Raw genomic sequence first — 23,315 nt, 5'->3', positions numbered from 1 at the left:
GTCTGCGCGCGTTATGTTTTTTCCGCCTTTTTTCGGGGGAGTTCGAGTTCTGGATTTTCGTTCGAAATCCGAAGCAAAAAAATCTCTATTTTTTTTTCCAACTCCGATTTGTTTGAATTCCGGGACGTTCGAAAACCGAGGTAAGAATTTTAAAATGGGTATAGGGAAATTGATATTTTGTATAATAATACTAATAATAATAATACTAATAATAATAATAATGATGATAATTATTATTGTTATTGTTATTATTATTATTATTATTATTATTATTATTATTCAGTTGAACCTCTGCTTTGGGGAAATGGCTGAGGTAATCTGCATAATTTCTTTTCCAAATGTCATTTGAATTCTTAATTGAATTCCACAATTCTTTTTTTTCTTCGTTCGCACAGATAACTTTTCAGGTGATGAGAATAATAATAAATTGCAAAACAAAAAAGCCACAGCAGATGAGCTCTCTCCAGATGGAGGTGGCAGAAAAATAAATGGCCAGAGTGGGAGGTGAGGGTCAGGGATCAGAGACAAGATGAAACCATGGCTTCAGAAAGGAAGCACGAACGCTTGGGCAGGACTGCGCACTTGTAAATTACAGATGAGTTCATTAAAAGAGCAAGAAGTTGATAAAAGAGCCAATCCCGCAGTGGAAAATTGGATTGTGACGTTTCTACATCAAATATTTCTGGGAGTTAATCATTTATTTTATAAATAGCAGCACCTCAGTATGAGCAGGTTGTGCTGTATATTTGGTGTTGCAGTCGATCTAGATGGACATTTTAAGTGAAGTGCGCTGGAGAGAAATGATGTCAATCTTTGTGAACCTTCTTGCGGATAAACACAAGAAAGAGAATCACAGCTGAGGACAGAGATGAGAGCAGGTTAAGGAGCGGCCGGGATGAGTTCACAGCGAGTCCAAATCACCCGACATCATTTCGCAAGACAATCGTGCTCCATCTCTTCTGTTCTGGCCCCCACTAAGTTTCAATACAGCGTAACGGCTTTCTGAATTGTGTCTTCAGAAAGCTATTCACTGTGGAGTGGGGAAGGAGGAAAGCAGGGCAGGCAGAATCCAAGTTTCCTCGACAGTGGATTTTGACGTTTAACAGTTTGTATTCGCACATGAATGTGAAAGCATCTTGAGGTCAATATTGTGAGGGATGACAGACAACCAGCCTCCCAGGTGCCTCCACACACAACAAGAGAAAGCCTTTCACCTGCCATTCTGCTTGGCCTCCATGTATCACCTCTCCACACAGGTCAGTGAGCCGGATGAAAATATAAAAGCCTGTAAATAATTCATGCAAAACTATGAGCCCTGTGCTGATGATCCAGTTTATGATCTGCCAGGGCTGATTTGACTCATCTGTCCTACTGGGCCTTTGTCTCCTGGGTAGAGTCAAATGTAGCCAGTCAACAGGATGGAAAAACTGTCTCTCACCGCATTCACATTGTATCCCTCAGAGCAGGACAAAATAATAATAATAATACCTTTTTTTTTTTTTTCCCCTGTTTTTATCAACATGGAGTGAAGTATGACTGCAATATCTGCACTCCTGATCTGAGTTGAGCAGAGCTCTGCCTTTTAAAGTAGACAGTATGAGGACTGTGAAAACTGTCCCTCGCCGCCTCACCCCAACTTCAGAGATGCCCCCAACACTGGGGAAAAATCCTGTGGAAATGTGGAGCCCAATAGCATGGCACCCTACGGCCCCTCCTTTAGACGTAGCTGACTATTTTTTAAATGGAGTGATATCCCTTCTTTGATACGTAAACAGAGAATTTGCCTCTGGAAGTGATGTTGTGGTGAGCTCTTCACACTCCTATTGCATTTTTGCATATGAACTGAGCAAAACGGAGGAATGGCAGGCTGTCGACTTCACAGTGAGTGACGTCACTTGCCATGGGTTCCTTCAGAGTAGCAGTATGTTGGTGCCAGCCCTCCTTGCATGTTCGCATCTGCCATTGGAGATGCTCAACCATATGGAGGCGAGGAACAGGTGCTGTTGTTATTTTCGTCCATCATCCACCCCATTTCCTCAGAGCTGGAAAAGAGCTTTGACATGACTCAAGATGGGGCCACTTGGCCACACCCTAGTCGTGTAGTAGTGCGTCATCCATTGACTGAAGAATGAAAGTGTACCACATGTTTCTCTTTGCAACTAGAATAGTCCAGATGTCGTCAAAAAGTTGGCCCAAACGCGAAACTATATGGATTTTCATACAGATATCCGAGCGATGATTTGGGTCGTGCGGTTATCTCAGCTCTTATATGGTTACCCTGGTGAAGAATTCTGTGGCGTGTGAAGGGTGAATTAGCAGAGAAAACGGCTGTAAAGATTTACGAAGAAAAGTCCTCATGTGAGGCGAGAGCTGGGCGCGCCCCACTTGAACTGTGACGTGGAACGGGATGCTGCCATTCAAGGAACGATCCCACTGACAACAAAGAAACAAAGGGGATGTTCTGACATTTACTGAATTGATGACAAGAAATATGCTTGTTTTCCACGCCTGAGGTTTCTGGCGTGGAGGATGTGCTTCTCAATCGGTGGGAAGGCAGACTGTTTATTTTTATTTAGTTTATTTTATAACCCCATAAGTCCTTGCTTTTTTTCTTTTGTAAATGTTGGCCAAAAAAAACAGAACTGGACAACAAATAACGTTTGGGATCGTTTATCTATTAGATCCTCATAGGATTTTTTACATAATTACAAAAAGATGAAGAAAATGAACCTGACACACTAAAACAAACCGGTAGTGGTATTGCAGAGGACACTTCTACAAATGAAAACAACACAACACCACATTACACACGGAACAAATAAAATATGAACATATGGACCGCTAACCTACTTCTCTTTTGTTTGAACCGCTCTTAATCACACACGTGTGTCTGCTCCCGTTCACTCTGTTAAATGAAACACACGACATGAACATGACGACACGTAACATTACGGGAAACATAGTTGAACACGCACGAAACACTCAATTACACATAGCAAACATGAACAAAACAAAACTATCTTATCTAAACACCGTATCCCTCATATACATGTGCGTCACGCATCTGCACTCCGAAACTTCTTCGAACTAAAAATGACGATCAATATTTTGTTAAACACCTAAAATACAACAGGGTTCACACATATTAATCACTTACGTTTTCTTATGATGCAGGATGACAAAACACTGAACACACCGACGTAGACTTCAGCACTCATTCTCTGCAGGCTGCTCAGACTGACGTAATGACGCAACACACGCACATAACACGGTGACATCTATAACTTTGTTAAAGTAACACTGACACGGGACGGTAACATTCAAATAATAACATTAACAACATTTTCCAACTGGTTACATAAATTTGAATAACACGACTTGAGCTCTGGTGCTGGTTTGAATTTGACAAATATCGCAGTGATCAGGGCATGATTTCATGTCAGAATTGACATAGATATTTTGAGACAAATGAAACGTCTGACATTCAGGTCTAGTATCTGAGTGGTCCCACCTGTTCCAGAGTGGGTGGGCCCGGAAATCAAAACGGTCAAGAAGGCCTGACCTAGATCTGGTGAAATGACCTCTCAATCAAAAGAGCTGGTGCTCAGAAGCAAGCAGCCGCCTTCCTTCACAGACTTGTACCCTTGAGGAAGCTGCAGTGAAGTGCTCACTACTTTGGACAAGGACACCTCCACCACAGATCCATCCATCACCGTCCACCTCCACAGCCCTGCCTGGCGTTTCTTCCCTGTGTGGGAGGATTAGAATCTCGGCTGCAACATACAAATACACATTTCCATATTGACACACGCGACGACACCGTATGAGAACAGTTGGAATCCTGCTGGAGATACAGGACACATATTGGTTCTTCCGTCTCTACAGAGATGGGAGGTGTGTATTCTCTTTATCTGCAGGTGTGTTATCAGCTGAGCCACATGGTTTGTGTGCGCAGGCTTCACTGACACACACACACACACACATTAGCAGTATCTTGTGTTTGACATGTATTTAACACGAATGAATGAATCCGACTCGATGTTAAATTAACTCCAGTCGACTCACAAGTTAGCGCGGCAGCTGACGCGTGTTGACGTGAAAATGTGTTTGAACAAAAGTCGCGTTTAGACGTCTTCCTAGTGACACCTACAGGACCGACAAAAAGAATGCAAGGCATTATCTGTCAATTAAAAAACAGGAAAGAAATCCGTTTATGGTGAGGATTCAGGCCCAGATTTTTCCGAGGGAATCAAGACACATGTTTGTTTGCACTTTCATTTTGCATGTTATTGCTTCTTTTATGTAACAAGCAGAAATGATATTACATGTTTTGGACTTCATATGCTGCACGCTTCCTTGTGACTGGGGGACCACGAGTTGTGTGCACGAGTATAACGGTAGATCAGAATTGTTTCTCCTCATACACATGTGTCCTTGAGCCCTTGAATAAAACAAAAGGTTCATATAAAAATTTCCATTATTAATAACCTTCTTCAAAAGCCAACTAGTGCCTTTTGTGCAGTATAATTACCTTCTTCTTTTCATCCTAATGTGAGCGTTATATATATATATATATATATATATATATATATATATATATATATATATATATATACCTCTCAACTGTTCACCTGGTGAAATTAAAATAGTTATACACGTGTTTGAGGCGAAATTCCCTGTATTTCAGTTGGAAGTAAAAACAAAATAATGAAAAAAGGTTATCATTTTCGGTTAACTGGCGCGAATGAAGACGCAGACGTTGTACAACAGCGCCACCAAGAGGAGACAAAACGAAAAAAATGCACAACTCACAATCTCCACTTTTCATGCACTTCTTTAATATATCAGTTTTCCATATTCACAACAAATACATTAAGCTCTTTCTCCATATAATACAGCCTTAAATATTTGTACACGCAACTGTTTTTTTCTGCCTATCAAAATGTCTTTAAATTGAACATTTTATAATTTGTTACATTTGTTGTTTCCATGCCTTCTAGCAAACTTGACAGTATTTCCTTTGTACAACTATTTACAGGTGGAACAAAAAAAGGAAGAAAAAAAATCTATTTCTTCATGATAATTCGCAGTTGATAAGTTGTGTGTGGGTGTGTGTGGAGGGGTTTAAGGTGCAGGCGACGAGGATAAAGACAGGGAATGTTCCGGAAGAGTCGGTGGGGTGACTGGGGCAGAGATGATATGCACGGAAAGAAAAAAAGCTGTTAGCGTGTGCGACAGCTGATCTCAGTTCAGCCCTGCTGCTATCTGCACAGATAGATATCCGAGCGCTGACACTGACGTCGGGAGGTGCGACGAGGTCCAACACTGGTGAGACGTAAACTAACACTTCGCTGCGACTCACTTCATCCCTCTGAGACACTACAGTCTGATATCAGTAAATATGACAAGGAGAGGCGCCTGTGACTACTTCTAGCAATATGTGCAATGAATGACACAACTGCGTAGATATGTGACTCCAGAAGACGCAGTGATGCAATACTGGACCCATGAAGATTTTGGCTCACTATGGCAACTACAATTAAGGTATTGGTGGATATTTCCTGATTTTTTAGAACCATTTTTAGATGGACTTCATGCTAAAGCAATAATGTATTATGCAAGAAGTGAGATGACTGTCAAATGTACATGCATGTCCAAATAGCAATAAATCATATTCCAATTTCTATAGAAGTCTGTTCACAATCATATGAGTCTTAGACTGTGAAGGTAAACCTGATAAAATATGACGCACAATGTGGCAGAAATCTGTGAAAGTTAAGCTACAATCTTAAGTTAAACAATAGATAACTCGTAAAAAAAGGTAAACATGAGTGGTAGATTGGTCGAGTCCGGACAACAGCGCAGTTCTGTGACACGTTTCTTGTTCACCGTGATCAACAATAAAACTAAACTGGACATTGTTACATTTTCAAACTCAACTGAAATTCTCAAATTTCTTCTAAGAGTCCAGAACTGTTGCATTTATGATAAATCACCCAAATATGAATCCATGCCCTCAAATCATCCATGAACTAGGTTATAAATGTGAACCAAAAACCTAAAATACAAATAACATGTAAACAATAAATAAAAGACTGATTTGTCTGTTTTGTCATGTTATGTCCCTCTAAAAGAAGAATCATCAGTATGTTGTAAGCCCAAAGAAAACTTGTAATATTGCTCCAACCAGCATGCTGTGTTTGGGCCATGTCAACGTTATGTCGATGTGGGACCTTGACTAGGAAGCAGTGTTCACATTACAACTGCAGCAAAGATGAACACAGATATGGATGTGAGAGAGTGAGTCGCCTTGATGAAAACTTGTGTTGGAAACCAAAGGTGTGGTTGTGCGCCTGATGACACACCCAACAACCCATGTGACTTGCATGTGAACACTTTCAGTAGGATGCAACAATAACCAGCAAAAATTGTGGGAACTGACAGGTGAGGTTTTAAGCAGGAAATAAGTAGCTTATATTTGTAAACAAAACTGCTGCTATTTTACTTTGAATCTAAAATGTAAGACTTGTAAAGGAAGAATGGACATTTGTAAACAGATGAGGATAGAAAAATATGGCTAGTTAGATTGCTAGCATAAAATAAGCATGTTTGTAAAACTTGACACTCAGAAGTCAGAGCAGATGTGCATGATGGACATGTGACCTCTGGCAGAGAATAAACACCACTCATCAAGCTAGCAGCTGTTGGTAGCTCTCATCACTGAAGGACCCCACTTAAAAACAAGAGCCTCCTCAAATGGTTCATCATCGGCTCTGTCTCGTGATTTGTATCTCGATAAAAAAAAAGGCAAGCTTCAATGCATTTTCTACAAAGTGCGAAGTACACAAGCGTTGAAAAGAAAGACTCGTTCTGAAAAATTAGTCCATAAAACAAACAAAAAAGTCACTTTAAATATGTAAATATCTGCAGGCCTGCCTGTACAGAAAAAGGCAAAAAAACGGATTCTAACCAGGACACATGCCGGGATGAACAAAGGAGGGAAGTGTGGAAAATGTTTCAGTGGGTCGCAGAGTGCAATATTAAAGCCATGTGAACAAAAATAAAAAAACAAAAGAAGCCAGGAACAATCGCTCGCCCGCTTTTCTCTTCACATGAAGTTAAAGGAGTCGAAGCAGGACTTGTGTGTGTCAGTGCGACACCTTGTGCTGCACAGAACCTTCTCTGGAGAGGCAGAGGAGGGGACAATGATCGATGACGGGAAAAGAAATTCAAGTCATAGTTCCAGGGTGACCCCCTGCTGAGTGACCTCCAGGACATCCACCTTCACCGAGTCGGCGTCTTGTCGTACAGGCTCCGTCCTGCCGTCCGTTACAGGTGCAGCGCCCGACCTTTGACCTGGCCAGGGAGGAAAGCCACATCCCGAACCTTCACTGCCATGTTTGCTCTTCTGTCTTCACCTTGTCCTCCTGCAGGGGACCGCTCGATTCCTTCTCAGAACCATCAACCAACTCTGTGTTTGAGCTTGTGTGCTGGGCTGTGTTTGGTGGAGGGGGCTCCTCCAGCATCAGAGGAAGAAAAGCGCACATTCGTCTTATTTTCCATGTGGTGATGGATGGAGCCACGGAAGGGACTCGAGACTTTTCAGAAGTGAAGAAGAAGAAGGAGGAGGGATGAAGCGGTGTGAAACAGCAAACATTACTTAAATGCTGAAAACTCCCCTGAAAAACAAAACAGGCACAGAGCATTAGTTATGTTTGCAACTTTCAGACACAGTTTTCACGCCATATTAAACGCAAATGTAGTTCAGATCAGTCATTCATTTTCAGCCATTCATTCCCTTCCTATCGGGTCACTGTGGGCAGGAGCACTTCCAAGCTACTTCGAGTGAGAGGTAGGGGGCGCCTTGGAGAACCACATGCACTCACACCAACAGACAATTTAGAGTCACGTGGGAGGAAACCAGAGTGCCTAGATGAGGCCAACACATGCAACTCTCCAGTACAGAAGGATTTTTAACTCTACCATAGCCGCCGGCCTGGATTGGGGTCTTGGGTGAGGCGCAGGCATACAAGCTGAAGTCCTCCGTTTGAAATCCAGCTCTGTTTAAGGAGGGCTCCGAGGCGCTGCGGTGGATTTTGGGTAATGAGCGAGCCAGAAGCTCAATGGATGCCAGGATCTAAAAACAAGAGTTAAATGCAGAAGAATGTTAGTCCAGTTTGTACAGAGATGGATCCTTCCACTCCACCTAACTTTCTACCAGGACGGTTCCATTTCTACTCCGAGGTTGAGGCTTGTTTTCTCTTCCTACCAGCTATGTTTCTCACCGTTGGGTGGCACTCAGCAGGTTACCCATCCAGCACCCCCCAGGTCAGCTGAATTTTGTGACAGCACTCTTAGCAACTGCATTTGAATGACTTAATACCTTGTGTCCACACATAGCTGGGTATTATGAAAAACAAGTATTTAAATCCCACTGTTTTCAGAAGCAAGCACATGAAATCTACTTTACGTTTACAGCTGATGCCCAAGCAAGTACTCCGGGTACTCTCAAACACAGAGTCTGTCTTAAAAACCGGTTTGAGCCAGAGGTTTTCAATGTAAAACTAGAACAGATTTATGATCAAATATGTTTTTTAATTTGGTTCATGTCTGTCTGATGATCTTCACATTGACCTGCATAATGAATTTATCAGAATTATTTTTTGTAAATTGCCAAGTAGTCCTTCTAATTCAGCGGATCACCTCAAGAAACACACTCAGACTATTAGAGCTAACAGATCACTCATTCAAGTGACCAGTAATTAAACACAAGGATAAGAATTCCAGTTATATATATATATATATATATATATATATATATTTATATATATATATATATATATATATATATACAGTATTCCACTGCTTTTAGTAATCTAGACTTAATCTTCTTGGGTTTCATGTGGATGACAGGCCAAAATATTTTCATGCAGGCAAAGGTAGGACGCAACTTTCAAAGGTTTGAATGATGGTTTGAAGTAAAGTAGCAATAACGTATGTGTCATGTCACCTGAGGGAAAAGGGGGCGCTCTTCTCTCTTCTTCTTCAGGCAGTCGGCCATCAGCCTCTTCATGGCCTTTGGACAGTTGCTGCGCACCTTGCTGAGGTCCGGGGAGAGGTAACCTCGACCCACCATGAAAATGATCTGCAGCGGAAACAACTTCATTTGATCAAAAATGACACTGGGATGGGAATATCTATGCAAAGAGAAGCAGAGGGACCAACATTGGAATGCTGGAAGCATGACACAAGTAAATAAATGCATTCATTTTCATTGTGTATCTTTAAGTTTAATTGGCAAACATGACAGCTTAAAAAAAAGGGAAATCCTAATGCAAGTCAACTTAACAACACTGAAATGTAAGAAGCATATTGCATCAGTGTTCTGAAAAGTTTCTGCCTCTGAGACCCACTTTTGAAGTGGTAGTAGGACAAAAGCTGCACTAGTTGGTCATAGCAATTTGTAGATGTGCCCAAGGCTTCACCTTAAGATAACAACTTGACAAAAGAAAATTCTGACCTGGTCTCGATTGTTGATGTTGGAATAGGGCAGTGCTCCAGACATAAGCTCGTACAGCACAATGCCAAAGGCGTAGACGTCTGACTGGAAGCTGTAGGGATTCTTGTCCTGCAGTCTGATGACCTCTGGTGCCTAGATGAAGCAGGCAGCAGAAGGAAGGTCAGGTGAAGTGGTTCACACGGGAACGCATAGCTTCACACTCACCATCCAAAGTATGGATCCAGACAGCTGTTCAAACTGGTGTGAGCCGCTCCAGCGGGACTTCACTGTGGCCAGGCCAAAGTCACCGATCTTTACCGTCAGGTCCTCGTGGAGGAAAATATCTGGGGGGAGACGGAGTCAAGGAAACGCTCTGGAGATTAAATTTTTGGAAAGATGTGGATATCAAATATGGCGTTGGGAACACCAAAAAATAATTGAGCGAGTGCTTTCTAGCTTATCAGATTTTGTAGTAGCATTTTCGATTCAACAGTGAAACATTTTTTTCCCTTTCCTTTAAAACAGGCTTTATATTGTCATTAAATATGTCACAATCTAGACAATATACATTTAGATATTTCGACTGAATACTAAGTTTATATGCCGGTTATCATAAAAAGAAAGATTGCAAGGGTGGGTTGACAACTTAAAATTGAGTGCCATCACTGATACTTGCATTACTACAGTAGCTGCTACAATAGCAGAAATAATGTCAAACTCAGATCTACGGACGCAAACCAACAAACTCCAATTCCAAAATATGAGCAAGGCCACTTTCAAGTTCTGTGCCACAGCAGGTATGCAAGAAACTGTTCAACCCGCCGTGAAAATGAAATGAAAGTGCACTATCCTAAACACTGATCCTAGAAGGCGCTTGTGATAAATACTCAAATCAGATCAACTCCTCCGCTGTGGTTGGTGTCAAAGGATACTGTTGCTCTTCAGGTCTCGGTGGATAATTGATTTGGCATGAAGGTAACTGTTGAGAAAACAGAAAAGAATATAAGCCAAGCGCACAAAAGCCTGTTTTGGAGGGCCAAAACAGGGGTGTAGCGTGACTCACTCCATGCCCTGAGCAGTCTGCCGGGCAATGTCAATGAGCTTGATCATCTCGAACTTGGTCTCGATGATGTGCAGGTGATGGTACAGACTGGAGCCCTCGCACCACTGGGTGACGATCGCCAGCTGAGGCTTGGTGGTGTAGCCCATGAACAGCAGGATGTTCACGTGACGCGTTTTCCTGACACACACGAACACAGCGTTTTAAGTTGAAGGCAACATCAAAGGTTCTGTGCTAGATGGTGATATGATACCTGAGGACTCCCACTTCATTCTTGAAGGCTTGAAGCTGTTGAGGTGTTGGTGCTGTGACGTTCAACATCTTCACAGCTACATCGCCTGGTAATACGATTAATAAAACAACATCGAATCTGACTGTACCATTCAGAGTAAATGCAAACATTTGAGTTTTATGTCCACAAACATCAGTCTAAATGGCGCTGAATATTGATGTACACGTTTTAGCATGGGTGACTGATTGAATGCGTCACCCCTGACCAAAACAGGCGGTGACACCTACCATGCCACTTTCCCTTGAAGACTGTTCCGAATGAGCCAGAGCCTATCCTCTGACCGAGGGTGATCTGGCCTTCAGGAATCTCCCAGTCGTCGCTGGAGTCTCTCCTCCCGAGAGTTTTCTGTTTCACAGCACACCGTCATCATCGTAGCAATTTAAAAACATTCTCAACAAAAAATAAACACCACATTGGTCTTACCATTTTATTGCGATCTTCAGATGAGGACGATGACTTGCGCTCTCTCTGTGGACATGGGGACTTCTGAGGAACCTTGACGTTGGTCAGAGAGCCAGGTAGTGAGGCGGGAGGAGTGGCTGACAGACCTGTGGTGGTTCCTGGACAGCAGGGGAAAAACAAAACAAAAACATTAGCAACCAGTAGTAGGGAATCAAAGCAGAAGAAGAAAAAAAGAGTATAAGAGTGTAGAGTGTTTCCTGTATGTATGTGCAGAAGAGGTCATGCAGTGGACACATTAAAAGGAATATCTTCATAATAATTTATCATAAAACATTTGACCTTCTCCCATAAATATTTTTGACATAATTTTGACATGTACTTTCACCCTTTATTGATTTTATTTCATTTAAGAATTTTAAGACTTTTGTATGCAAAAACAAAATAGTTTTTTAGAATTCCACTCATGCAACCCATATTCACTTTCACAATCTCAATTTCAATTTGTTAATGATTTTATTACCATTATTTGCGGACAATAGAGTGCACTTGAATATAAGCAGTGTCCACTAAATTTAAGAAACCAATGTAAAAATGAAAATAAAAAAAACGGGTACTTTCTGTACATAGACAGCAGTGGTCTATGAGCTACAGGTCTACAAATAGAAAGGTCAGTGCCTCCTGTGTACTGGCTTAAAAATGCATATGCATACTGAACATCATGTCTAAACAAGTTCTGAAGATGAGGTCCAGCACCGATCCGGACTAATGATTAAAACTTAACTGAAACTCTGTGATGGGCCGAGCATTGAGCTGCAAATATAACTGGTCTCGTCACATCAGACCAAATCAAATCGCAGGTGTTTTATTGACATTAAAGTACGTAAAGTGTGCAAGCGCTGCTTTTGCTGGTGTATACCACATCCACTAGTCTGGTGCAGCTGAGACCATAAAGAAAATGTAAATAATTGCATTTTTCTCATACGAGAAATCTCAATTTCTTGGCAGCATGAAGCTAGTTTGCCCATAAAAATCCATATACTAGCTGCTTCATTTAAGTCGCAGTGTTCAGAGTGTGTGAAATATGTAGCAGCTTATAGTCTGGAAATTGTAGTTATTATTGTTACATAAAACCATTTTTATTAAAAGTTTGGAATGTAAAAACATGTTTGCCGATGTTTAAAATAAATGGCTCAGTTCAATTTTTTTTATTTATTATGATCACAAGTGTCAAAGTAGCATAACTGCTAACGTGGCTATGGTTCGATTCGAAAAGTAAAGACATGCATAGTCTGTATAATAACGGTTGGACAAACTAACAATATAATATTAAATAGAGACTGCTCCTTTCAAGTTTGTGTGTAATATAAGTAGACGACTGTGTTGTGCGAGATAGAGAGAGATCAGTGTAAAGCCCACCACCGTGACAGAGAACATGTGAAAACAAAAGAGGGGAACACACAGAGTGGACGTGACACAAGGTAGAGGGGCTGGTGTGCTGGGAGTGGAGGGTGAGGGTTGGGGAGGATGGGGAAGAGTGGAAGAACACAGGAACACACAGAGGCCTAACTACCTCGGTAAACAGGCTCGGGCTCAAAATCAAACACTATGTCATTGGGGTAGGAGTATAGGAGGGGGCTTGAGGTCCGTGTTCGGTGCTTCCTCAAGCAGCGGGCGGGGTGGGTCGGGGGGGCTGCAGGGCAAAAAGAGACAGACACACCATCACTGCTACTCACCCTGCCCCTCTCACCACCAACTGTCCATGGGTTTGCTCATGGGTTTGCTGGAGCATTCACCATCTAACTGCTACAGTTCTACTTCCATCTTAAAAGCGTTACCACGTCTTACTTTCACAGCTATTTGTGTATTTTCCTGCAATCTGGATCAACCTGATAAACTATGACTATTTAATGATAGAGACAGAGCAAAAAAATAAACTTAAAAAAGTAATTCAAATGAATTCTATAAAACTCTCTTTAAAAAAAGGATGCACTGCATTATAAGACAAGCTTGTGTCTTCACGTTTTATAATATATGTATGAAGCTATTAGCTTTGCTATTAACTTTCAACGTTAATAACGTTCAAATAATATTCTGTATTAATCCTGCATTATTAACACTGTTCAAATGTCCTGCTGTGACATCATTCGATGGCAAAACAGAAAGATCATTTGGTTATTTATGCAATGGAACGGTTCCAGCCAAAATATATGGTGCCAAAATTTCAAAATCACCAACATGGTGTTAGCCATGAAAACATTGGAAGTGCATTGTAATTCATTATCAGTTGTGATTTAATATGACAGAAAGATTGACAGCTCTATTTTAGTGAACAGAACTTTTCATAGAGCCACTGCTATCCTGAATTCAGACATATAATAAGTCTCATAGTGCTAAGAGCAGAAGCTGTTGGATGTATTATGGAATATATGCAAACATTAGAATTATCAGGTACAAGGAAACTAATAATGCACAATTAGTATTCTTTTTCAGTGTCGCTACCCATTAATAATTAAAGTCATTACTGGTTCACACACGCACACACACACACACACAAAAGACTAAGAGCACGCAGACGCGGGATGGTTGAAAATAAGCCACAGAATGATTGTGAATTGTCATGTGTCGATCTTTACCTCCCTCCGATCTCGGTAAGCACTGATCACGAATCAGATCCTGCAAAGAAAAACACATTATTGCAGGCTGACTGGAGCAGAGGGTCGGGCAAACAAGACATGTACATTTGTAAAAGTGCAGTTATAGATAGCACAGCCAACGTATGGTGTCATCTATAACGCATTACTAGTGCATTCATGAGACATAATGCATATTAAAGGTTTTATAGTGGCAAGAAGTGCTGAATGTTTGTTATCAAGTATGACAAGCTTAATAAAGTATAGTGAGTGGAGGAATTATTGCATTCATAAAGAGAATAAAGCACTATAAAATGCACAACGAAAAATAAAATGCACTCTTTTAACGTTCACAGTAGAAGGCCAAAATTAATAACTCCAGAGAAGCAAAAAATGAAAGCGTGCGCTACAGAAAATCTATCAACAGAAAGACATGTTTCCATCTCACATCTATGTTGACAGGCTCGATGGTGTTGATATGGACGTTGGGCGCGGACGACGAACGGTCCCGCTGACCAAACTGGTTGCGATGGTCTTCCTCATTGGGCCGGAAACTAGGTGGTATGGGTATGGATTTGGACGGGGACACAGCAGTGTGGCATATTGATCTGGAAAGGTTGGAACGCATCAGTATATTAACAAGAAACAGCAGGCAGAAGAATATGCAAGTGAGCTTTGACTGAAAAGAGAAGGGAGATTACCCAGTGGAGTCTGACGGGGGCAGTGATGGACAGACTTCGGACACAGGGGTGGTCCCCTCTGAAGAAACCTCCTCCTGAGTGAACGGGTGGTGTTCAAAGAACTTGGACACTAGCAATAAGCTGCCGGACAAAAAAGAAACCGTCATGTATATAACTTGTCATTTGACAAGTAAAAAGTCTCAGGTCCAAAACCTACTCTAACTGGTCGTAGTTGACACACATGAGAGGAACCTCAGTGCTGCAGCGCTGGTGGAACTTGTACCCACAAGTCTGGCAGCGGAACCCTTGGAACAGCAACTTTCTGCAGAAGTCGCAGAAGGCCAGCGTGAAGAACGTCTTGCGCACCTGTCGAAGCAGGAAGATGACTGATCAGGATGCAGCAGCACAACAACCAACAACCAGAGATATATAAATCTGACCCAGAAAAAAAGCACTTACAAAATTATGAGTGGTGAGCGGAACATTTTCCAACACTTCAACATGTAGCTCCTCTCCTGTCAGCCAGGATATGTCAGTGTCCCAACCAATTGGCTTCTTCTCTCTGAAAAAAGGTCATGAATAATTGACAAAGCGAACCTTACTGCAGGAGTCCCATCAGTTAAGAAAGTCATCTCCCAGAAACAAAGATGTTAGGGGTGATAGTGGGATACCAACCACACTATAGCCAGAAGTGCTAGATGAAAATCTCTATACAACATATAATTTAATGCTACATGCAAGGTGGCTGAAACTACACATGCACTGCTATATTCCAGAGCACAAGAAAGCAGGTGTGTACTGAATATATAGAGGGGAAAAGAAATAAATCAATAATGGAGAATTATGAGACCTTTAAAAGAAAACAAAAGTGAAAAATTATGAAATTATGAAAAGGCTAACTAAAAAGTTATGATAATTATCTGTAAAGAAGCAAAAGCAGTGACAGTGACATTAACTTGTATTCACAATTATGACATTAAAAACAAGATAACGTGATTGAAAAGTAAGTAAATTATATACCAAATCAAGTTCTAAAAAACAATATTAAGTAAAGGTGATTCATATTTTAGGTTTAAAAATAAAAATGTAGTCTCAATTTTTATCTCAATTGAGGAAAAGTGAAAGACCATCAGACAGCAGGACTGAATCAACTCAATACCAGAATTCCAGTCTCAAAGGAAACACCGCACAGTTTCAGTGGACCGTATCAGATCTACTCTAATATCTGGTTTTATTTATTGTTGAGTGTTTTTATTCATTATTATTTTTATTTTTTACTGCTGCGTGGCAATGTCCAGTGAAAAAAAAGTCATCAAAACAGCTTCACAACTCACCCGTCCTGTATCCTGTAGACTGCGCAACACTCCGGAATCAGACCTCGCATCATCAGAGCTTTCTTCAGAGAGTCCTTCACCGTCATCCCGCAGCGGGCCGGGACCTGAGAGGTTTCATAGCAACATTTACTGGACTGAGGAAATGTGGCAATGCAACCACAGGCTTACCGCATGTGGTGTTGAAACACCACCACCATCATCATCCTCATCATCATCAGCATGTTGAAACCTATGGCGACCGATGTGTTCATGAAGTTATTAAGTCCTGACTGATTTTAATCCAATTTCAGAACAATCTTCTGAGCACTAGGCACAGGTACTGATCTCTACAACCACAACTTTTTTTTTAGGAATTGACAGTAAATCACCACCTCTGATAAGTTGGATGACTCTCTCACTCACAGACAGCCAAGTGCTTCACACCCCTGGTTGACTGACACCACCAACATAGCTTTCATAAATTCAAATTTAGAACCACTTTTGGGGTCACAATTATAACTCAAATTTCACTTTCTACTCACCTCTCTCAAGGCAATACAAGATCAAAATACCATTAGCAATACCATGATAAGAAACTGTCATCTAGACCACAGCTTAACTCTTCTTTGAGGAAATTTGACTACAACTTAAGGATTCTCAATTGCCCCATTTCTATCGTGATCATGATTTTGCTACTGCTGCTGACCCGTCCCCTCTAGTAAACAACAAGCATGTTGGTAGGATGCTGTTTCAATGAGCAGTGGCTGCGAGGAAGTAAATATAACGGATTAAATGATAAATTACTTTTGTTTTCCAGGGACGGCGTTTGGCAAAAGATAAAATGAAAGCGGGCCAGGAGCTCCTCTGTGTCATTGTATCCCGGATGAATAGTGAAGGCATTGAGCTCCCTGTTGCACTGGCGTGGTCCTCTAGGGCGGACGGACTGGGTTTGTGTAAATAAATGCTAACATCTGTACGGTTGCTTTAACAATGTTTTTATGTTGTACATTTGTCGGCATAGATTGTTCTGATTTGTAGCTGTGCTTTTGTTTTGCTGGGACTGAGGTAAACCGGAAGTGGTTAAGGGTGGTTTCAGGTCGGTGTTTTGAGAACGAGAGGAATGAGAGAAGTCAAGATTGAGGTGATATAACATGTACTACTCTTGCTACAGATGACTAGCCACGTTCAACCTCAAACATTCACAGGCTTAACAGTAATTCTAGCACGGTGATTAACAATTGTGATTAAAATAAGAGCTGCAACTCTGCAACTGCTCTGATAGTCGACCAGCCACAGACAACCTTAGTGATTAGTTGGCATGTGACGTGGACGGATTAACGAACACAGCAATATGTATGACGGCAGTGTTGTTTAGAGAAATTAAAAAAAAAGAATATGTAAATTGGTTGTGAACACTTGTATAGTGTTGAATGAAACTTGTTTGTTTTGTTTTTAAATATTTAAATCCAGCTCAAAATGAGGAGTGAAAGGTATGTAATCCGTTGATGTGTCCGCTGTGAAATGGTCTAATACTTTTGATGTATTACATTGACAATGTTGACTCGTCATTGCAGCCTTAATTTAAACACTAATCTAAAGAATTGTGACTACCATTGGTCATAATCGTATAGCCCGTCTCTAGCTGACTGACTACAGCTGCCATCAGTAGCAACTACTATGGGAGCTTCACATCATGATCAAGGACATATACCACATGACCTTTCAATTATCTGAAAACCCCTGGTGTCCACTGAGCTGTGGTGCCCCTTTGTTGAATGGCGACCTCCCACACCTGGTGGTCCTAATATTTTAAGATCGGTATTGAGCAGTATTCATAATAGAATGTTAACACTTACCACTGTTCTCTGCTTGTTGGGCAGGAAAACCCTCACAATAGGCTTCTGTGGAGAGCGTGGATTGGCCCGGCTGGCGTCTGTGGGAGTCTGTAGGACAGCCAGGGTGTTGGGGGCAGAGGGGAAAGCCTGAGCACCTCCTCCGACACCAAATCCGCCCATCTTGACCTCTAGTAGAGTGGGCACGGGAGTGGGGGAGCAGGAGAACTCTGTACCGTTGCCCATGGCCTCCAGCAGCTGCTGCTCCCTCTGCTGGAGCGCGTCCAGTTTGCTGGTGTACTCCTCATAGGCCTGGAGAGCAGAGGAGCGGGAGCTGAAGTGATATTCACACACGACAGGTGGCATCAAAACAAAAAGCAAACACACCTCTAGATATATGGAGGGAGGATTGTGTTCTCCTCCGAACTTGTCCAGAAGAGCTTCCAAGTGTTCTTGTGTCAACTTGATCATCTGTTTGATATTCCATATCTGAGGAGAAACACAAATGTTTGCTCAAGTTGACGTCTCGTCCAACAGAGTTCAGGGAAACTTCCTTTCAGCAGCTGATAAACATCAGTCAGAAAAGGCCACTTTTGATCTGCACGTTTCCTTTTCAAGAAAAACAGACGCCTCTAAATGCAAGTTGCTGGCTCATTCCAGTTTAAAACACAACTCAAAATACCAAGGAGGGAAAAAAAGTGTGTGTGCTGCAATATCTGATTCTATGTGTAATAAGCTAGGCAGGCACTGAGATACCTGAGCCATATCTCTGCCAAAACAATGTGATTTCTACATACACTGTGTTGTTTCAACCAAACACTATACTTTGGGTAAAAACAATACATGTGAAGAAGTGGCCACGCATTAATACTATTTGCAAGGCAGCTAAAACTAAGCCCATTCTGATGAAAAAAAACACTGGTAAATCATTTAGTTACCATAGTCACATGGAAGATGTTGTGTTTTGTATTTCATAAAGTCAGCTTTCGTGAGAAATGTTGGTCATTCAGAAATCCAAAAGCACCAACTGAACACCACCAAAATCAAATAATTTTTGGCATTTCCAACCATGGGTTTAAGACCCGAACTCTGAACGTACAGACTGTCTAATCTTTTGTCTGGCAAATTGAAGTTTAATCTCTCTTTGGTAGACTAAGACTACTGGTTGATATTTTAAGTACTCCTGTCCAAAAGAATAATAAGTAGTCGAACTGCAAGATTTCTTGGGTGAATCTCTACGAAATCACCACGACATGACTTGCCACCAACATTAATTCTTTTAGATCCGTGTTCTCGTATTTCCATCCATTTAGCATACAGTAATAACCATAATACAAGTTTACTTTGTTGTAGCCATTGTCAACACAACTTTCTTGATGCAGTGTTGTTGCCAGTTAATACAGTATGAACCATGCCAGTAGAAAGCAAAACACAGGACCATATTGATCTGGTATCAGAACACAGTGACAGGTGCAGCATGCACACCTTGTCCTGAATTTCTTACTTTAAGGAGCGAACTGAAAATAGTGGGAGTAGTCAAGAGGCAGGTGAAACCAGCATGGATTAATGGGGCAAAAGGTAAAAGGATATCCCCTTCACCGCAAGTGATGCTATTGTAAATCCAGAAGAGGCAGCACATGAAAAGAAAGCAAGACAATGCTATCTGTAATGGACTGCATTCACTAGAAACCAAATAGCAGATGGTCAGTAAATACTTGGGAATGCCATAGGTGGGACAACACTTTGGTGAATATGTTGATTGAGACTGGTATGTCTACACAACTTATGTGACTCAACTGCACTGCAGCACTTCACTTATTGCACTTTCAATACAGGTTTCTATCTGGTAGGCTAAATAAATAAATAAAAACCAGCAAACACAATCAGTAAAAGAATCAAAACCCAATGACTTTGGAAGTACAAATTAAAATGAAATAGAAACCATAAAAAATGATGGAAACCTTGGTTGGGAGTGGTCAGCGCTCCCCACACACCCTAACATTTTTGACAGTAAATATTAAACATGTTTATGATTCACGAATGGCAGCCTGGTCCAAAGATATTTTTTTTCAATGAAATATTCCACTTTGATATTATTATCTGGAAAGGCTGGAGGTTAAAAATGGATAGAGATGAAGGCGTACTATTAATAAGAAAAATCTTAAGCATGACCTAAAGTTTCGGATGGAAATAATTTCACTCATTTAATTTGCATATTATGACAGCACCAGGCGCCGGTCACATTGAATCACACTACTTTTACAGATGTTTATCTGATCCAGCAGTAATACCCTCCCTCATTTCTCAAGCAATAATGATGATGGCTGGGCATATTCGGTCACTTACAGTGGGACCGTGAACACCATTGCAGCTATTCGCACTGTATTTTTTTGCATGGATTCCACCGCGTATTCCGCAATTTCTGCATTTTTTTTATATTCCCGCTGCTATCCATGAGTATTTTGACCATGAACCGGCTCCAGTATGCTTTTGCTGTAGACTGCCACAGCCAATGCATGTGCTGTCACGACACACAGAGGCAGAGCAGTTGACCACTACTGTCACAATAAGTCTCTCTGTACAATCTTCATCACGGTGTGAATATTTCTTTTCTGGTGCTAAGTCAGTCAAATTCGCTGTCTTGCTCTCTGTTACTCCTCTCCGCGTAACTACCTATCACACTTGTCTCCAATACCAGCATCGGTTTTCTAACTCCAAAACTTTGACAGAAGCACAGTTTTTTTTCCAAGTGGGCACCAAATATGAAGTTTTCCCAAGAAGACTCCTTTGCCGATAAGATATTACGTTTTGGAATCTTCCACCAGAATTGGAAAGTTTCAGTGTTTGTCAGTCTTTTAGTTAGGAGGGCGTCTGGGCATCAGCACAACATGAAAAAATGGTCGCTGATTTTTCACCTTCGCTTGGCCGCCAAATTACGCTGGTATATGGCGGCATCAGGTGGCCAAGTGACAGTCGGGAATCGGGTGTCCATTTTTCCATGTTTTGCAGACTCCTAGCTAAAACCCTGGTGTTTGTATAACAGATGTGACGACCAACGACATGTGACTTTTGATTATTCCTTGGGAGTCATTAAGGGAATGATACCAAGAAAACTTTGAAATACAGTGGTACCTCTGTTCTCGACCACAATCCATTCCAGAATGCGGTTCGAGAAGCGTTTGTTCGAAAAATGTAGTGTCTGCTGCAGTGCGCTGTTCCTCTATGTGTGTGGCCGCTGCATGTGGGAGGGGTTGCCGAGTGAGTGACGTCTCTCCAGAAGTGAAGAGGTGCCCGGTGCGTGTCCAGCTCTGAATGTGCGCTTCTGTGCAGTTTGGCTGTGACAAAGTCATAAACCAAGTCACGCTCTGTCCCAGACTCGCCTCATCCCTGTCCCAGCTCCAGCCCACAACAGGACATCAAACCCTGGAGTGTGCGCTCCAGCCTCAGAGGTGTGGAGAGTGAGCACCTCCTCTGTGACACTCTACCACGGTCCAGTGTGGAGACAGCAAAGGTTTTACACCTCAATATGAAGAAGAAACAGTAGCTAACGGGACACGTCTGCATACAGAGGCTGCGTTATACACAATAACAAAGCGGGTCGTGGGTCAGCTGATCAGTCCGCGCACGTTATGTTTTTCCATCTTTTTTCAGGGGCGTTCGAGTTCTGGATTTTCGTTCGAAAGCCAAAGCAAAAAAATCTCAAAATTTATGTTCAAACTCTGATTTGTTCGAAGTCCGGAACGTTCGAAAACCGAGGTTCCACTGTATTAGTTTAGTAACTGGAGAAATATTAAACTTGGTGGGGAAGTTCACTATTAAACTTGGGAAGACGGGTGGGGAAGTTCACATATTGTCATGTAGTGATGACTTAGTAACAGGCCAGTGAGAACAAGTATGGAGTGTTTTGACTCTAAATGGGTGCAATTTGGTTAGAACCCAGAGCAGGAAACTGCAACAGAGCCCTTGATGGTGACAATTTATTCCCATACTCAACAACTGCAACCAAAACTCTTAAATTTAACATGACTCTTGAAGCGATGTGACATTTATCAGCATTGATACTCAACATTCTGGTCCATGTTAGTCACTTGTGATCAGGTCAGTTTAAAACCCAATGACAGTATGTTGGCAAATTCAGTAGGGAGTTGTAATTTTCATTTTTTGCCAGTATATGTCTTGTTACCCAGGCAATGTATAAATGATGACTCTTGGGATGATGTGACTGTATAGAGGAGGAGATTGCTGAGGGTAGAACATGGGGCTTTCAAACACAACTGACGACTATACGCACACTATAGGTTGAACAGAAAGAAAAGTCAAATATCACAATTTTTCTTTATAATTTTTGCTGCTTTTTCAGTCAGTCCTCCAGCAGAGGCCTGGTCTGCAGGTCCAGGTTAGCTTACTAAATGATGGAGATGGCACACTGAAACGGACTTAACTTGTACGATGTATAATTTGGATTAAAATGGCTCTTTGGGGGGGAGAAGCCGACCGAACGCATCCCGGAGCACGACTAGAGTTAGTTAGCCTTCACTTCCAACATCAGCACCAGCCGCTAATGGAGCTCGGCGTGTCGGCAGAAATCAAACTTTGAACGCACCATAATGCTTTTTGGACGACGGTGGTGCGTTTGCGTGTCTTTGTTGTGTCAACCGCGATGTGCGTATTGCTGTGCTGGCGCTGCAGTGAGCCTGGAGGACCAGGAGCCAGTGGGCCCGAAATAAACACCGACACCAAGCCTCCTCTACCCGGCCACCGTTAGCCTGTCGCAGTTTGAACCAGGCGGAGACGGAGCATCCTCCGTTATCCGAGCAAGAGCCGGTGTCTGCGGGAGGTTTACGTCCCATTAGCTTCCCCTCTACTAAGCCAGTGTCTCGAGCCCAGTTTCCCCCCTCGTTTGTGTCCCCGTAGCGCCTACCTCCTCATCCTGCGGACCTCCGGGGATCCCCGCCGAGCAGGAGGGGTCCAGCCCGCCGCCAAGCTCCTCCAGGGCCCGCTCTCTGCCCGGGTCTCGCTCGGCGGTGTCTCCGTTAAAGACGGGCGGTGGAGACTCGGCGCTGCTCAACGCCGCCATTTTAAAGAAAGTGAGTGGAAAATAATCGCAGGCTGCGGGTGAGGACAGGAGGGGGAGACAGAGAGGGACGCTGCCCGCGCTGCCGAGCCTCTGAGCAGCCACGACCACTGCGACCCCCGCAATCTCACGTAGGAAGCGCTACCGCCTGTCAGAAGAGTTCAGACACGAATACGCGACTTTATTTCACTCCCATTTCACCTTTCATAATATGTGTAAAACACAGCCTAAAATTGAAATTGAATAATTGCTGTGTTCCAGTATTAGTTACAAGCTAGTTATTAGTTTCATGGTAATGTTATTAAAACTAATTTCTTATAATCATTTAATTATTATTTATTCAGTTTAAACAAAAAAAAAAAAAAATAGACTCACCAGGCACATTTGGTACCCGGTGAACTATTCTAATTTAATTTAAAGAATGTATTGCATATATTTTCTACGGCTGCCGCTGAAGTTTCTCCAGCTCTTCTGGGGAAACACCAAGCCACTCTGACACAGGCCTCCTCTGCGAGTTTGACAAGCCAAAGGGG

At 42.1% G+C, this 23,315-nt stretch overlaps 1 protein-coding gene across 2 annotated transcripts; it reads right to left on the bottom strand.

The window, feature by feature from the left end:
• Window positions 1-4,823: 4,823 nt before the first annotated feature.
• On the bottom strand, window positions 4,824-22,849 carry braf (B-Raf proto-oncogene, serine/threonine kinase). 2 transcript variants are annotated; one of them, XM_053862444.1, is made up of 20 exons: window positions 22,630-22,849; window positions 18,096-18,197; window positions 17,733-18,020; window positions 15,898-16,001; window positions 15,023-15,125; window positions 14,781-14,929; window positions 14,585-14,704; window positions 14,332-14,491; window positions 13,887-13,926; window positions 12,824-12,943; window positions 11,275-11,411; window positions 11,079-11,196; window positions 10,813-10,897; window positions 10,563-10,739; window positions 10,432-10,478; window positions 9,725-9,843; window positions 9,521-9,652; window positions 9,011-9,145; window positions 7,984-8,137; window positions 4,824-7,679 (listed from the first exon to the last, which is right to left on the bottom strand). In XM_053862444.1, exons 1-20 carry the CDS (start codon window positions 22,783-22,785, stop codon window positions 7,657-7,659), a joined length of 2,469 nt encoding a protein of 822 aa, XP_053718419.1. In that variant the 5' UTR covers window positions 22,786-22,849; the 3' UTR covers window positions 4,824-7,656. The 2 variants fall into 2 exon arrangements, with proteins under 2 accessions (XP_053718419.1, XP_053718421.1); XM_053862446.1 differs by lacking the exon at window positions 12,824-12,943 and having other exon boundaries at window positions 22,630-22,843.
• Window positions 22,850-23,315: the final 466 nt, after the last annotated feature.

Source organism: Synchiropus splendidus, chromosome 4, assembly GCF_027744825.2.
Source record: "Synchiropus splendidus isolate RoL2022-P1 chromosome 4, RoL_Sspl_1.0, whole genome shotgun sequence".
NCBI classification, from domain to species: domain Eukaryota; kingdom Metazoa; phylum Chordata; class Actinopteri; order Syngnathiformes; family Callionymidae; genus Synchiropus; species Synchiropus splendidus.
The sequence above is the reverse complement of the archived record's forward strand: the minus strand, read 5'-3'. Positions and strand labels throughout refer to the sequence as shown.

Excerpts from the sequence above, each read along its gene's own strand:
- braf (XM_053862444.1), bottom strand. The coding sequence starts at position 22,785 with ATGGCGGCGTTGAGCAGCGCCGAGTCTCCACCGCCCGTCTTTAACGGA. Across the intron at positions 10,740-10,812 it reads AATGAAGTGGGAGTCCTCAG|GAAAACGCGTCACGTGAACA; the intron begins GTATCATATCAC and ends CGTGTGTGTCAG. Across the intron at positions 9,844-10,431 it reads CCGAGACCTGAAGAGCAACA|ATATTTTCCTCCACGAGGAC; the intron begins GTATCCTTTGAC and ends GTCTCCCCCCAG.